A 13,049-nucleotide genomic window follows, 5' to 3' on the forward strand; every position below is an offset into this window, starting at 1 on the left:
TGACCTGTTCAGATGGGTGTAACTGCTACTGGTCAAATAATGTGAAATAGCATTTAATTTTACATGTATGCAATGCCATTTAAATGTAATTATAGATAATAATAATAATAAATACTGTGTAGTGTTGTAAATAGTCAACGGGAAGGATTTTAGTAAGATATAAGCCATGAGCACTACACAGCCAGAAAAAAACCTAGGCAGGACAAGTAAAAATATTGGGGCAAGTAGATTTGAGAAGTCGGGCAAGTAGAAACATTAGGGCAGAGGGAACAGGTGAGACTCAGCAAACACTGAAAAATAAAGCAGGGTCAGATCAGAAATGCACTTTTCTCATGAAAAGGGTCCCAATTTATATTCTTATGTGCCTTATAGAGAGGACCACGGCAAAACATACACCTCTGCCTCTGTTTCACTTTATGTTGCTGGTAAATAATATGGTTGTAGTAGTAGGCTAAAGTTAAATTATTTAGTATTCACTAATTAAAGGGGCAGAGCTTTAAGAGACATTTTAGCTTTTATATTTTATAAGATATATTTTTTGTAAGAACCACAATTAATAAATATATTTCAGTGAATAACTAATTGTTCAAATCTGTATATAAATATGTACATAAAGTGTTGTAATTATATTCCAACTCCGCGTTCTTCTTGGTCATCGCCGCTGCCGCCGCCGCCACCCCCCGCCCCTCGACCACACCACCACAAATAGATGCCTGCCCTGTGGGAAACACTGTATTCTTTAACAAAAAACAACAACATATTACCATCATACAGTTTATCGTAACAGTAATAATTTCTGAAAAAATCGTACGCCTGCGTGCTGTCTGTGCCTTGTAATTAAGTATTTTAGTAAATAAAACCCCGGATTGGCGGTCAACCCCCCCAGATCCAATCACAGGATTTAGAGAAAGGAGGGGTGAGCAGAGCCCATGAAGGAGCCTCCTCATTGGCTGACGCGATATATAGTGAAGCGTGTGCACGCTTGTTTTCAGTAAAGCTAATGAACACCCACCTGGAAAGATCGCAATGCCTGCGTTTGCTGTTACAGCATAAAATGCTAAAAAACCCAAAAAGAGAAAATCAGAGAAAGAAAAGAAAGACGCTGTACTAGGGCTGGGCAATATATGGAATATACTCGATATATCGCAGGTTTGTCTCTGTGCGATATAGAAAATGACTATATGGTGATATTGGAGTATACGTTCTCACGCAGTTGCTTTTAGCTGCAGGCATAACACTACATGCGTTTATCACTCTTTCTTGTCTCTCCTTCTCACAGATGCATAAAACAAGTGCACCTTCTTACATACGTCACATACCGTCACGCGTGCGACGTCATACGCCCTCGCGGAGCAGACAGGTAGCGGCATAGTAACGTTAGCGGTGGTGCTAGTGGTAATACGAGAGAAAGAAGGTGCGGATCTGGTAACAAATGAAGGAAGAATTAATTCCCAAGAAAAACAGTAGGGAGTCCATCGTCTGGCGGTGGTTTGGCTTCAAGTGGGTAGATGGTGAACAAGTATGCTGCAAAAGCGTTGCTACAAAAAGTAGCACCACTGCTAATGTGTAGCATCATTTGAAAATTCCCCCTCTAGAGAATGAAGAGTGCTTGAAACTCCGCATGTCAACATCTCCAGCTGGTGCCACACCCACAAAATGCCCAAGCAACCATTTCCACATCAACACCGTACGAAACAAAATAGTCAACAACAGAAGGAGATAACGTCCGCAGGAACCTACCACATAGCGAAGGACATACACTATTTGATTTCCTATTATGCAGCTAATTTTTATTTGACACTTATTGAAATGTCTTGTTGAAATGAGTCCATGGTTCTCGCCCGGAAAAGGGTGGAGTGCCATCTCCGGGTTGGGGAGGAGATCTTGCCCCAAGTGGAGGAGTTCAAGTACCTCGGAGTCTTGTTCACGAGTGAGGGAAGAGTGGATCGTGAGATGGACAGGCGGATCGGTGCGGCGTCTTCAGTAATGCGGACGCTGTATCGATCCGTTGTGGTGAAGAAGGAGCTGAGCCGGAAGGCAAAGCTCTCAATTTACCGGTCGATCTACGTTCCCATCCTCACCTATGGTCATGAGCTTTGGGTTATGACCGAAAGGACAAGATCACGGGTACAAGCGGCCGAAATGAGTTTCCTCCGCCGGGTGGCGGGGCTCTCCCTTAGAGATAGGGTGAGAAGCTCTGTCATCCGGGGAGAGCTCAAAGTAAAGCCGCTGCTCCTCCACATCGAGAGGAGCCAGATGAGGTGGTTCGGGCATCTAGTCAGGATGCCACCCGAGCGCCTCCCTAGGGAGTTGTTTAGGGCACGTCCGACCGGTAGGAGGCCACGAGGAAGACCCAGGACACGTTGGGAAGACTATGTCTCCCGGCTGGCCTGGGAACGCCTCGGGATCCCCCGGGAGGAGCTGGACGAAGTGGCTGGGGAGAGGGAAGTCTGGGCTTCCCTGCTTAAGCTGCTGCCCCCGCGACCCGACCTCGGATAAGCGGAAGAAGATGGATGGATGGATGGATGGATGGAAATGTCTTGTGTGACATCATGCAGAAAAGTGCACTTTATTTGTTTTAAACTAGTGTAGTGGCGTTCTGTACAAAAAGTGCACTTTAGTTTAGTGTTGTTTTGATGTCATCTTAGTGACATCATGCACAAAAGTGCACTAATAGTTTGTTTTAAAATGTCTCTGACAATCTTGCACTTTCTGTTTTTGAAATGACATGAATGTTTAATAACTGTTTAATAAATACCCTTTTGCTAAATTGACTTAATTGTGGTTTCCCTCTCTGCATGAACGTTTAAAATTAGCATATATTAATGCAGTATGAGAATGTTTTAGTGTAGACACATAGAATCATCATACTGCTGTGATTATATGCATCAAGTGTTCATTCAAGGCTAAGGCAAAATATCCACATATATACGGTGTATCATGACATGGCCTAAAAATATCCACATATTAATAAAAGGCCATATCGCCCAGCCCTACGCTGTACGTCTAAAAAACCAGAAGAAAACCCAAAGCAGGGATAAATATTGGTCCGGCATATTCAAGATGGAGGGCATTGCAGGCCATTCTTGGACTATCTTTGGACGCGCAAGTGGCTGTTTTCGTTCTAGACGGGTAATCTAACGTTCCAGTTGGATTGGTTTTAGGCATCTATGGTACAGAATGTATTGAAGTGGCGGTTTGTGTGCGTGCAACATTAACTGAAGAAGAACTAACCCAGGAGGTAGCGGCCCAGCGTTGACTGCAGGCACCCTGGAGGTGACAGCAGGGCCAACGCTGCTGGTTGGCTGTCTGGTTGCTGGGGGCCCTAAGGTCGACGCTGTGGAGTTCCTGTCTGCACTCCCTGAAGGACTGGAATCTGGTGCTGCTGAGGGTCCTGGGACAGTAGAACGCACGGGTGTGTCTGAACCCGCCTGACCAATACTGCTTTCAGATGGTGCAGAGCTGTTGCTGGTAGATGCTAAGCAGAGAAAGAGATTGATTGATTGATTGATTGAGACTTTTGTTAGTAGGTTGCACAGCGAAGTACATATTCCGTACAATTGACCACTAAATGGTAACACCCGAATACGTTTTTCAACTTGTTTAAGTCGGGGTCCACTTAAATTGATTCATGATACAGATATATACTATCATCATAATACAGTCATCACACAAGATAATCATCAGGGTATATACATTGAATTATTTACATTATTTACAATTCGGGGTGTGGAGGGGAGGGGGGGTTAGGTTTGGTTGCTATCATCAGTCATCAACAATTGAGAACAGAGAAATGGATATTAAAACAGCGTAGGACTGACTTGGTAGGATATGTACCGTATTTTCCGCACTATTAGCCGCACCTAAAAACCACAAATTTACTCAAAAGCTGACAGTGCGGCTTATAACCCGGTGCGGTTTATATATGGATTAATATTAAGATTCATTTTCATAAAGTTTCGGTCTCGCAACTACGGTAAACAGCCGCCATCTTTTTTCCCCGTAGAAGAGGAAGTGCTTCTTCTTCTACGCAAGCAACCGCCAAGGTAAGCACCCGCCCCCATAGAACAGGAAGCGCTTCTTCTTCTACTGTAAGCAACCACCCGCCCGCGTAGAAGAAGAAGAAGAAGCGCACGGATATTACGTTTCATTTCCTTTGTGTGTTTACATCTGTAAAGACCACAAAATGGCTCCTACTAAGCGACAGGTTTCCGGTTCATGAAAAGACGCAATCTCTCCATCCGCACACGGACTACTATTTCACAGCAACTGCCTAAAGACTTTCAAGAAAAGCTGGCTACTTTCCGTGCATATTGTAAAAACAAGATAGCTGAAAAAAAGATCCGGACAGAGAACATTATCAACATGGACGAGGTTCCACTGACTTTTGATATTCCTGTGAACCGCACTGTGGATACAACGGGAGCACGTACGGTGAATATTCGCACCACAGGGAATGAGAAGTCATCCTTCACTGTGGTTCTAGCTTGCCATGCTAATGGCCAGAAACTTCCACCCATGGTGATATTCAAAAGGAAGACCTTGCCAAAAGAGACCTTTCCAGCCGGCGTCATCATAAAAGCTAACTCGAAGGGATGGATGGATGAAGAAAAGATGAGCGAGTGGTTAAGGGAAGTTTACGCGAAGAGGCCGGGTGGCTTTTTTCACGCAGCTCCGTCCATGTTGATATACGACTCCATGCGTGCCCACATCACGCTGGTTTTTAATATATTATTAAAGTTTGACTGACCTATCTGACTGTTTTTTTGACATTCCTTTAGCGCAGTTAGATGCGGCTTATAACACGGGGCGGCTTATAGGTGGATAAAGTTTTGAAATATGCCGTTCATTGAAGGTGCGGCTTATAACCCAGGGCGGCTTATGGTGCGGAAAATACGGTACAGCAAGTAGTGGACATAGAGAGAGAGAGAGAGATCAGAAGGCATAAGAAAAGTATCTACATTTGATCGATTACATTTGATTATTAACAATCCGGGGAGGGTGTTAGTTTAGGGTTGAAGTTGCCTGGAGGTGTACTTTTATTGCGGTTTTGAAGGATGATAGAGATGCCCTTTCTTTTATACCTGTTGGGAGCACATTCCATATTGACGTGGCATAGAAAGAGAATGAGTTAAGACCGTTGTTAGATGGGAATCTGGGTTTAACGTGGTTAGTGGAGCTCCCCCTGGTGTTGTGGTTATGGCGGTCATTTACGTTAAGGAAGTAGTTTGACATGTACTTCGGTATCAGGGAGGTGTAGCGGATTTTATAGACTAGGCTCAGTGCAAGTTGTTTTACTCTGTCCTCCACCCTGAGCCAGCCCACTTTGGAGAAGTGGGTAGGAGTGAGGTGGGATCTGGGGTGGAGGTCTAGAAGTAATCTGACTAGTTTGTTCTGGGATGTTTGGAGTTTAGATTTGAGGGTTTTGGAGGTGTTAGGGTACCAGGAGGTGCATGCGTAATCGAAAAAGTTTGAACGAGAGTTCCCGCTAGAATTCTCATGGTGCTTTTGTTGACCAGAGAGGAGATTCTATAGAGAAATCTCATTCGTTGGTTGACCTTTTTGATGACCTTGGTTGCCATTTTATCACAGGAAAGATTAGCCTCTAGAATGGAACCTAGGTAGGTGACCTCATCTTTCCTGGTGATAACAATGTCATCCACTTTTATAGTGAAGTCACTGACTTTCTTAAGGTTGATGTGGGACCCAAACAGGATGGATTCCGTTTTACCCAAGTGTATGGATAGCTTGTTGTCAGCGAGCCAGGTGCAAGTTCTACAGAGTTCAGCACTGAGGATTTTCTCCACCTGTGACTTGTCCTTGTCTGATACCAGCAGGGCCGAGTCATCCGCAAAAACAAGAACAATTCACAGTCGCATGCTGATGACAAGTCGTTTATGTATACTAGGAACAGTAAAGGCCCCAATATACTGCCTTGGGGGACTCCACAGCTCACTGAGAGAGGGGGGGGGGGGCACGGTGCCGTTCACCTCTACCACCTGTTCCCTCCCCTCCAAGTAAGATTGCATCCAGCTCGATGAGGTTTTGTCAAATCCGATTGCTCTGAGCTTATCCAACAGTATAGCGTGGTCAACGGTGTCAAAGGCCTTCTGAAGGCCCAGCATGACCATGCCGCAGTCCACCTCATGTTTGATGTGGTCGCTCAGATAGAGAAGGCATGTGTCAGTGGAGTGGTTAGTTCTGAAGCCGGATTGGAATTTGTACATGAGTTTATTAGTGGCAAGGTAACGATCGACCTGTTCATAAACTATTTTTTCCATTACTTTCGAAATGGCACTGAGAATAGAAACAGGTCGGTAGTTGCCAGGTTCCAATTTGTTTCCTTTTTTAAAGAGAGGGAGTTACTCTTGCTATCTTAAAATCTTTTGGTACTTGGCCTTGTGAAATTGAGAGGTTTATTATGTGCGTGATGATTGGGGCAATGATGGAGGCAGAGTCCCTGAGGAATCTGGAGGGGATATTGTCAAGGCCGGTGGCCTTGTTTGGGTGGAGCGCGCTCAATTTTTTAAAGCACCTCATCTGCTGTGACCATTTCTAATTTGAAATCATTGTTGGATACTCCTAGCTTTCTGTAGAAGGCTTTAATGTGTTCTACACCAAAGCGACCAGAGTGGTGGGACAGCTTGTTGACAAGCGGCTATGCTGGTGAAAAAGACGTTAAGTCTGCTTGCTACCTCTATTTTGTCTCCTTGATGCTGATGTTGGTGAGTCTGGTTTTAAGTTTTTGGCTGCAACCGGGAAGCTGGTTGTTGAGAATTTTGAGAGTTGAAAGGAGTGAATTGAGTTTGTTATTATTGGGTTGTTTATCTACTTCTGTTTTACACTTTTGGTATTCGGAGTATTTTCTGTCTCTGCCTTTTATGGCAGCTAGTAGGTCTGGAATCATCCATGGTTCAGAGCGGGCTTTGATCCTGACTGTTTTCACGGGAGCCATGTCATTTAGTATCTTTAGGAATGCTGTTTTGAAGCGATCCCAAGCAACATCGACCAGGTTGCTCGCGAGCACAGAGGACCAATCCTACTCATCTCATTTTAAATTGAAATTATCACTGGTGTATGTTTTAAGGGATCTGGATCGGGCTGTTATGTGGCCATTGGCTTTGGGTTTAGCTATTTTGCGGGTGCAGAAGGTTAGATAGTGGTCGCTAAGACCACAGATCATGACCCCACTATTTTTTATTTTAGGCCGGTCTGAAGTGAGAATGAGATCTATGGTTGATTGGGTGGAATCACACACCCTTGTAGGTAGTGTTATTAGCTGGGAAAGACCGTGTAGATTACAAAACGTGCTGTTGGATATGAAGACAGGCGCATCTCTGCGTTGAATATCTGTGTTCAGATCTCCAGTTATAATTTTCTCCACGTTGTCTGCCCCAGCCAAGCACTCCTCCAAATCCCCATAGAAATCACTCTGATTAGGGGGTCTGTAAACAGTCCCTATCAATACCGGCTTAGCGTTTTTAAATTTGATGCCAGTGTCATTTCAGTCTACAATATCATTCCTGTTCATGGTGACAGTATACACTGACAAAAAATTGGCAGAGCTTTAGGCGTAATTGTAAGATGTGTAGTGAAGCCTGCTTTTTGACAATGCTGACATTTGACTGCTGGTGTGCTTGATGATATGAATATCATACCCGGTGCAATGATGGGTCTGCGAGGGGTTGGAGGAGGAGGCCTGGAGGGTCTACGTGGCCGCACACTCCCAGACGACACCCTGGGAGAACCGGAGACGGTCCCTGACTTTCGCCCCTGAGGAGATGAGCGGTGTTCTATGTTGTCTACAGAGGGCGAACTGTCTCTGCTATGTCTGTGAGGACAGAGGAGATGCACGGAATTAATAAAAATGACCACAACAAGTCAGTTTCCGTCATTTCATTCATACCTTGGTGTATGCTCTCCATTGGGCTGCTGTGAATCTCCATTTGACATAACTGAAGAACGATAAATGGATCGGTGATGACTTTGTTCACACTCACCCACAACTAACAGCGAGGACTCACTGTGATAGTCGACTTCAGCCTTGGCAAACACCTCGGTATCAACCGCCATGCCGTCCAAGCTGACACACAGGTCTCCCACCACGTCTGTCTGGTCTCTGTCGGCACACAGCTTTATGGTCTGCACCACATCTGAGACTAAAAGAAGGACATAAGAACCAATCAAGTATCCGAGTCTGTATGCCATTTTTTTTCAAGAATGCATGACTCACGTATCATGTTATTGGACTTGAGCGTGGCACTGATGTCCAACATGGCAATGCCAAGGAGGATGTCAGCCTTCAGGGTCTGGTGGCTCCACACGCGAAACACCAGTTTGCTGAACGGCGTCACGATTCTGTGGAAATCCCAACGAACGTGCGTTTTAAAAGACTCCAAAGTTGCACAATTTAGGTAGGTAGGTAGGTCTTTATTGTCATTGCACAAGTACAACAAAACTTTGTTTTCAGCACAAACCTGTTCAAGATTAGACAAACAGAACAGGAACACTGATGGGTCGCAACAAGGCGACCCGTAAAAGATGGGGAAAAGGTAAACGCTGGGGAAGGATGAGTAAAAAAAATACAATCTAGACTGGGCTCCTAAGGGGGCCCAGTCTGGAGTGGGAAAAAAACCTCCATAGCAAAGCACATATACATATTACAACGTACATCTCGAGATATCTAGCAACAGAGGGGAGGGAGGGAGGGGGCCATGGTGGCAGGCTGCAGCTCTCAGGCGCTGCTCATCCATCCATCGCCCCTATGGGATTTGCGTCAAGGGCGTTGGATTGGGGCTGGGTTATGTGTGTGTGGCGTATATTTTTTGTGGATGCATGTGTGTGTGTAAACCTGCAGTGTGTCTCTGTTCCGCGGCCTTGATGTTGTGCAGCCAATAGTCAGTCCAAAGTCAACAACAACAGGTGTGTGTCCATGAGAGACAAGAAGGGAGTTTGTTGTGTCTTCGCCGCACTGTCCTTCGGGAGAGTCTCCAAGCCAGGGAAACAATCTAAGTTAGAATGTTTTGTATGCGAGTGAAAATAAAATTTGCTTTTCACTCTAAATTGTCTATGAAGTTTGAAGTTCAAATCACGTCAGATGTCGGCAAATCTCGCAGGACTTCAACTCTGTGAGCATTTAAAACAGGGGTGTCTAAACTTTTTCCACTGGAGGTTGGAAATGAAAAACTAAAAGGGTGTGAAACGGCCATTTTGTTTTGTTTTCCATTTTGTAAAAAAAAGGTTAAAACTATACAATATGCTACAAAGTTCAATACAACTAAATGGGAAAAACAGCCGGCAGCTATAAGCATCAACATTTCAACGCCTGTTTTATTATTATTTTTAATAAACAACCAAAAACGGAATTTACTGTGACAGGCTACTTGATATGTACAATCAACGTTCCGTCTAAAGTGCGCAACTGTGCAATTTCGCACTGCTCATGCGTCCTCTGCGCACAGCAAATTTATGCCGCGCAGAAAATAAAAAATCCCATCTGAACTCTAAACAAAACAAACACATTACAATTTATTCTGTATGATTTTGCAATGCAACTCTGTGAGTGACAGGTGACAACAGGAGTGGCCCTAACGGATAAAATAATGTTTGTCAACACTTCAACTAACGTCTGTCGAGATAATAATGACAAGAATTCCATTAATCACTTTATTAAGCAAAACTATTTGTAACCACACCAAAAACATTAGTCAAAAAAACGTATATCTCGAAAAACTGGTCATTTTCTGCCGCACAAATCAGGCTTAAACCAACTCTTTGTCATCTGTCATATCAACAGCAGCTGCTCGCTCTGTCTCACCTGCACGAACACACGCACTAATGGCACTTAGCTAGTGATGCCTTTATGGCCACACAAAAATTCGGACAACTCCAACACCACACAATGTGTAAATGCCAGGTTGTAACTAGGGATGTCCCGATCCGATATTTGGATCGGATGCCGATATTTGCCAAAAATTGCGTATCGGCAAGGCATGAAAAAATGCCGATCCAGATCCAGTTTAAAAAAAAAAATCCGGTCCGTGTTTTCCAACGCACCGATTTAAATAATACATTCCACTTTTCTGCTGCTCCGTAATTTCCGTTCCGCATTTTCCAGCACACCTTCAACACATCCACAGGTCTGTGAATTCTCACGCAGTTGCTTTTAGCTGCTGGCATTACACTACAGGCTCTTCTCACTCTTTTCTGTGTCTCCCTCTCACAGACAGCAAGTGCACCTTCTTACACACGTCACATACTGTCACAACATACGCCACATACTGTCACGTATACGTCCTCCCCGAGCAGAGAGGTAGCGGCATGGCTAACGTTAGCTGTGATGCTAGCGCAGCCGTGTGACCAACGCTCCCTCTAAGGTGCTCGCCTGTGCAATTGCGCACTGTTTAAGCGTCCTCTGTGCATAGCAAATCTATGCCACGCACAAAATCAAATAAAAAAATAAGCGCATAACAATTTTCGACACACGGACACGACAGCGAAAACAGTTTTCGTCATCATTGTTCAAATATTGTGACGTCTGTCGAGACGCTTATCTCCATTCGGTGCCACACGTCCACACCATCAAAATGCCGAGGCAAAAATTTCCACATCAACACCGTATGAAAAAATTTGTGATTTTTTTAGTTGTGATTTCCTTCTCTGCATGAAAGTTTAAAAGTAGCATATATTAATGCAGTATGAAGAAGAATGTTTTAATGTAGACATGCAAGCCTTGAAAGAAAATTTTGAAAATCAAGACTACATTTCCTGCAAATGGGTGCATTTCTACCCTATATTTTAACTTTAGATTTATTCTCATATCAAACTCTTTTAGTTGTCTTTTTGACACTTACATCCGGCGCCCCCCTCCACACCCTGGATTATAAATAATGTAAATAATTCAATGTGATTATCTTGTGTGATGACTGTATTATGATGATAGTATATATCTGTATCATGAATCAATTTAAGTGGACCCCGACTTAAACAAGTTGAAAAACTTATTGGGGTGTTACCATTTAGTGGTCAATTGTACGGAATATGTACTTCACTGTGCAACCTACTAATACAAGTCTCAATCAATCAATCAAAACACATAGAATCATCATACTGCTGTGATTATATGCATCAAGTGTTCATTCAAGGCTAAGGCAAAAATTTGTGTATCGCAATATGGCCTTAAAATATCGCAATATTAAAAAAAGGCCATATCGCCCAGCCCTAGTTCAATGATGCCATTTCTGTTTGTCATGTATCATTTTGTCTATTTTGTGTTTATCCTTGAATAAACAGGTCAGTTTCTTGTTACCAACCATTGTGTATTATTCAAACTCCCCTAATTCAGCTGGCTAGTTGTTATCAAGAGTACTAAAACCCTTTTCAACATGATTCTGACAACTAAGTAGGCTAAATAACTTTAAACTTTAATACATGCTCGGATAGGCCAGTATCGGTCAGTATCGGTATCGGATCGGAAATGCAAAAACAATATCGGTATCGGATCGGTAGTGCAAAAACCTGGATCGGGACATCCCTAGTTGTAACACTGACTCCTCAATCAGATGTGTGTTTGTTTTACTGCCAGTTATTAAGGGTTCTAATCTAAGGATATTATTCATGAAAAACAGTAACTAGATTTCATAAATGCTAATAGAAAGATATATTTTACAGACAGAAAGTTACAGGAACTAAATGTAATCTCTGAAAGGGGTAACATTTATTTTCAAGGCAGGATCCCCGACTAGACATACAATACTAGCACATAGCTCATGAAAAACTTTTTTTTTTTTGTTAATTTCATTGTAAGATGGCCAAATCACTGAATCAATGAAAATGACTGCTGTCATTGTATTATTATAGTAAAACATTTAAATTGTTATGATGTCGGGTTTGGGACAGGTGTGATGCTGCTGTGGCCACAGTGTCCACGTCTGATGTTGCTCACATGTGCTCCACTGAATGCTACGGAAGTTTGTGCATTTGCTCACACATGCATGACAAATTAGAGGGAACATTGTGTACAATATCCTCTCTTTAAGAAGGGGAACCGGAGGGTGTGTTCCAACTATCGTGGGATCACACTCCTCAGCCTTCCCGGTAAGGTCTATTCAGGTGTACTGGAGAGGAGGCTACGCCGGATAGTCGAACCTCGGATTCAGGAGGAACAGTGTGGTTTTCGTCCTGGTCGTGGAACTGTGGACCAGCTCTATACTCTGGGCAGGGTCCTTGAGGGTGCATGGGAGTTTGCCCAACCAGTCTACATGTGCTTTGTGGACTTGGAGAAGGCATTCGGCCGTGTACCCCGGGAAGTCCTGTGGGGAGTGCTCAGAGAGTATGGGGTAACGGACTGTCTTATTGTGGCAGTTCGCTCCCTGTATAATCAGTGTCAGAGCTTGGTCCGCATTGCCGGCAGTAAGTCGGACACGTTTCCAGTGAGGGTTGGACTCCGCCAAGGCTGCCCTTTGTCACCGATTCTGTTCATAACCTTTATGGACAGAATTTCTAGGCGCAGTCAGGGCGTTGAGGGGATCTGGTTTGGTGGCTGCAGGATTAGGTCACTGCTATTTGCAGATGATGTGGTCCTGATGGCTTCCTCCGGCCAAGATCTTCAGCTCTCACTGGATCGGTTCGCAGCCGAGTGTGAAGCGACTGGGATGGGAATCAGCACCTCCAAGTCAGAGTCCATGGTTCTTTCCCGGAAAAGGGTGGAGTGCCATCTCCGGGTTGGGGAGGAGATCTTGCCCCAAGTGGAGGGGTTCAAGTACCTCGGAGTCTTGTTCACGAGTGGGGGAAGAGTGGATCGTGAGATCGACAGGCGGATCGGTGCGGCGTCTTCAGTAATGCGGACACTGTATCGATTCGTTGTTGTGAAGAAGGAGCTGAGCCGGAAGGCAAAGCTCTCGATTTACCGGTCGATCTACGTTCCCATCCTCACCTATGGTCATGAGCTTTGGGTCATGACCGAAAGGACAGGATCACGGGTACAAGCGGCCCAAATGAGTTTCCTCCGACGAGTGGCGGGGCTCTCCCTTAGAGATAGGGTGAGAAGC

The 13,049-nt window shown here is 44.3% G+C and overlaps 1 protein-coding gene across 1 annotated transcript in view; it reads right to left on the reverse strand.

Moving 5' to 3' along the window:
• The window catches only part of itchb (itchy E3 ubiquitin protein ligase b), an 82,025-nt gene that overhangs the window by 45,358 nt on the left and 23,618 nt on the right, over positions 1-13,049 (reverse strand). Inside the window, exons 4-8 of the mRNA XM_061973696.2 lie at positions 8,234-8,358; positions 8,025-8,159; positions 7,907-7,955; positions 7,659-7,831; positions 3,235-3,478 (exon numbers count right to left, since the gene is read on the reverse strand). Of these exons, the coding sequence (XP_061829680.2) occupies positions 3,235-3,478; positions 7,659-7,831; positions 7,907-7,955; positions 8,025-8,159; positions 8,234-8,358 (726 nt within the window). The remainder of the gene's footprint in view (positions 1-3,234; positions 3,479-7,658; positions 7,832-7,906; positions 7,956-8,024; positions 8,160-8,233; positions 8,359-13,049) is intronic.

Source organism: Nerophis lumbriciformis, linkage group LG01 (genome assembly GCF_033978685.3).
Source record: "Nerophis lumbriciformis linkage group LG01, RoL_Nlum_v2.1, whole genome shotgun sequence".
In the NCBI taxonomy this organism is placed as follows: Eukaryota; Metazoa; Chordata; class Actinopteri; order Syngnathiformes; family Syngnathidae; genus Nerophis; species Nerophis lumbriciformis.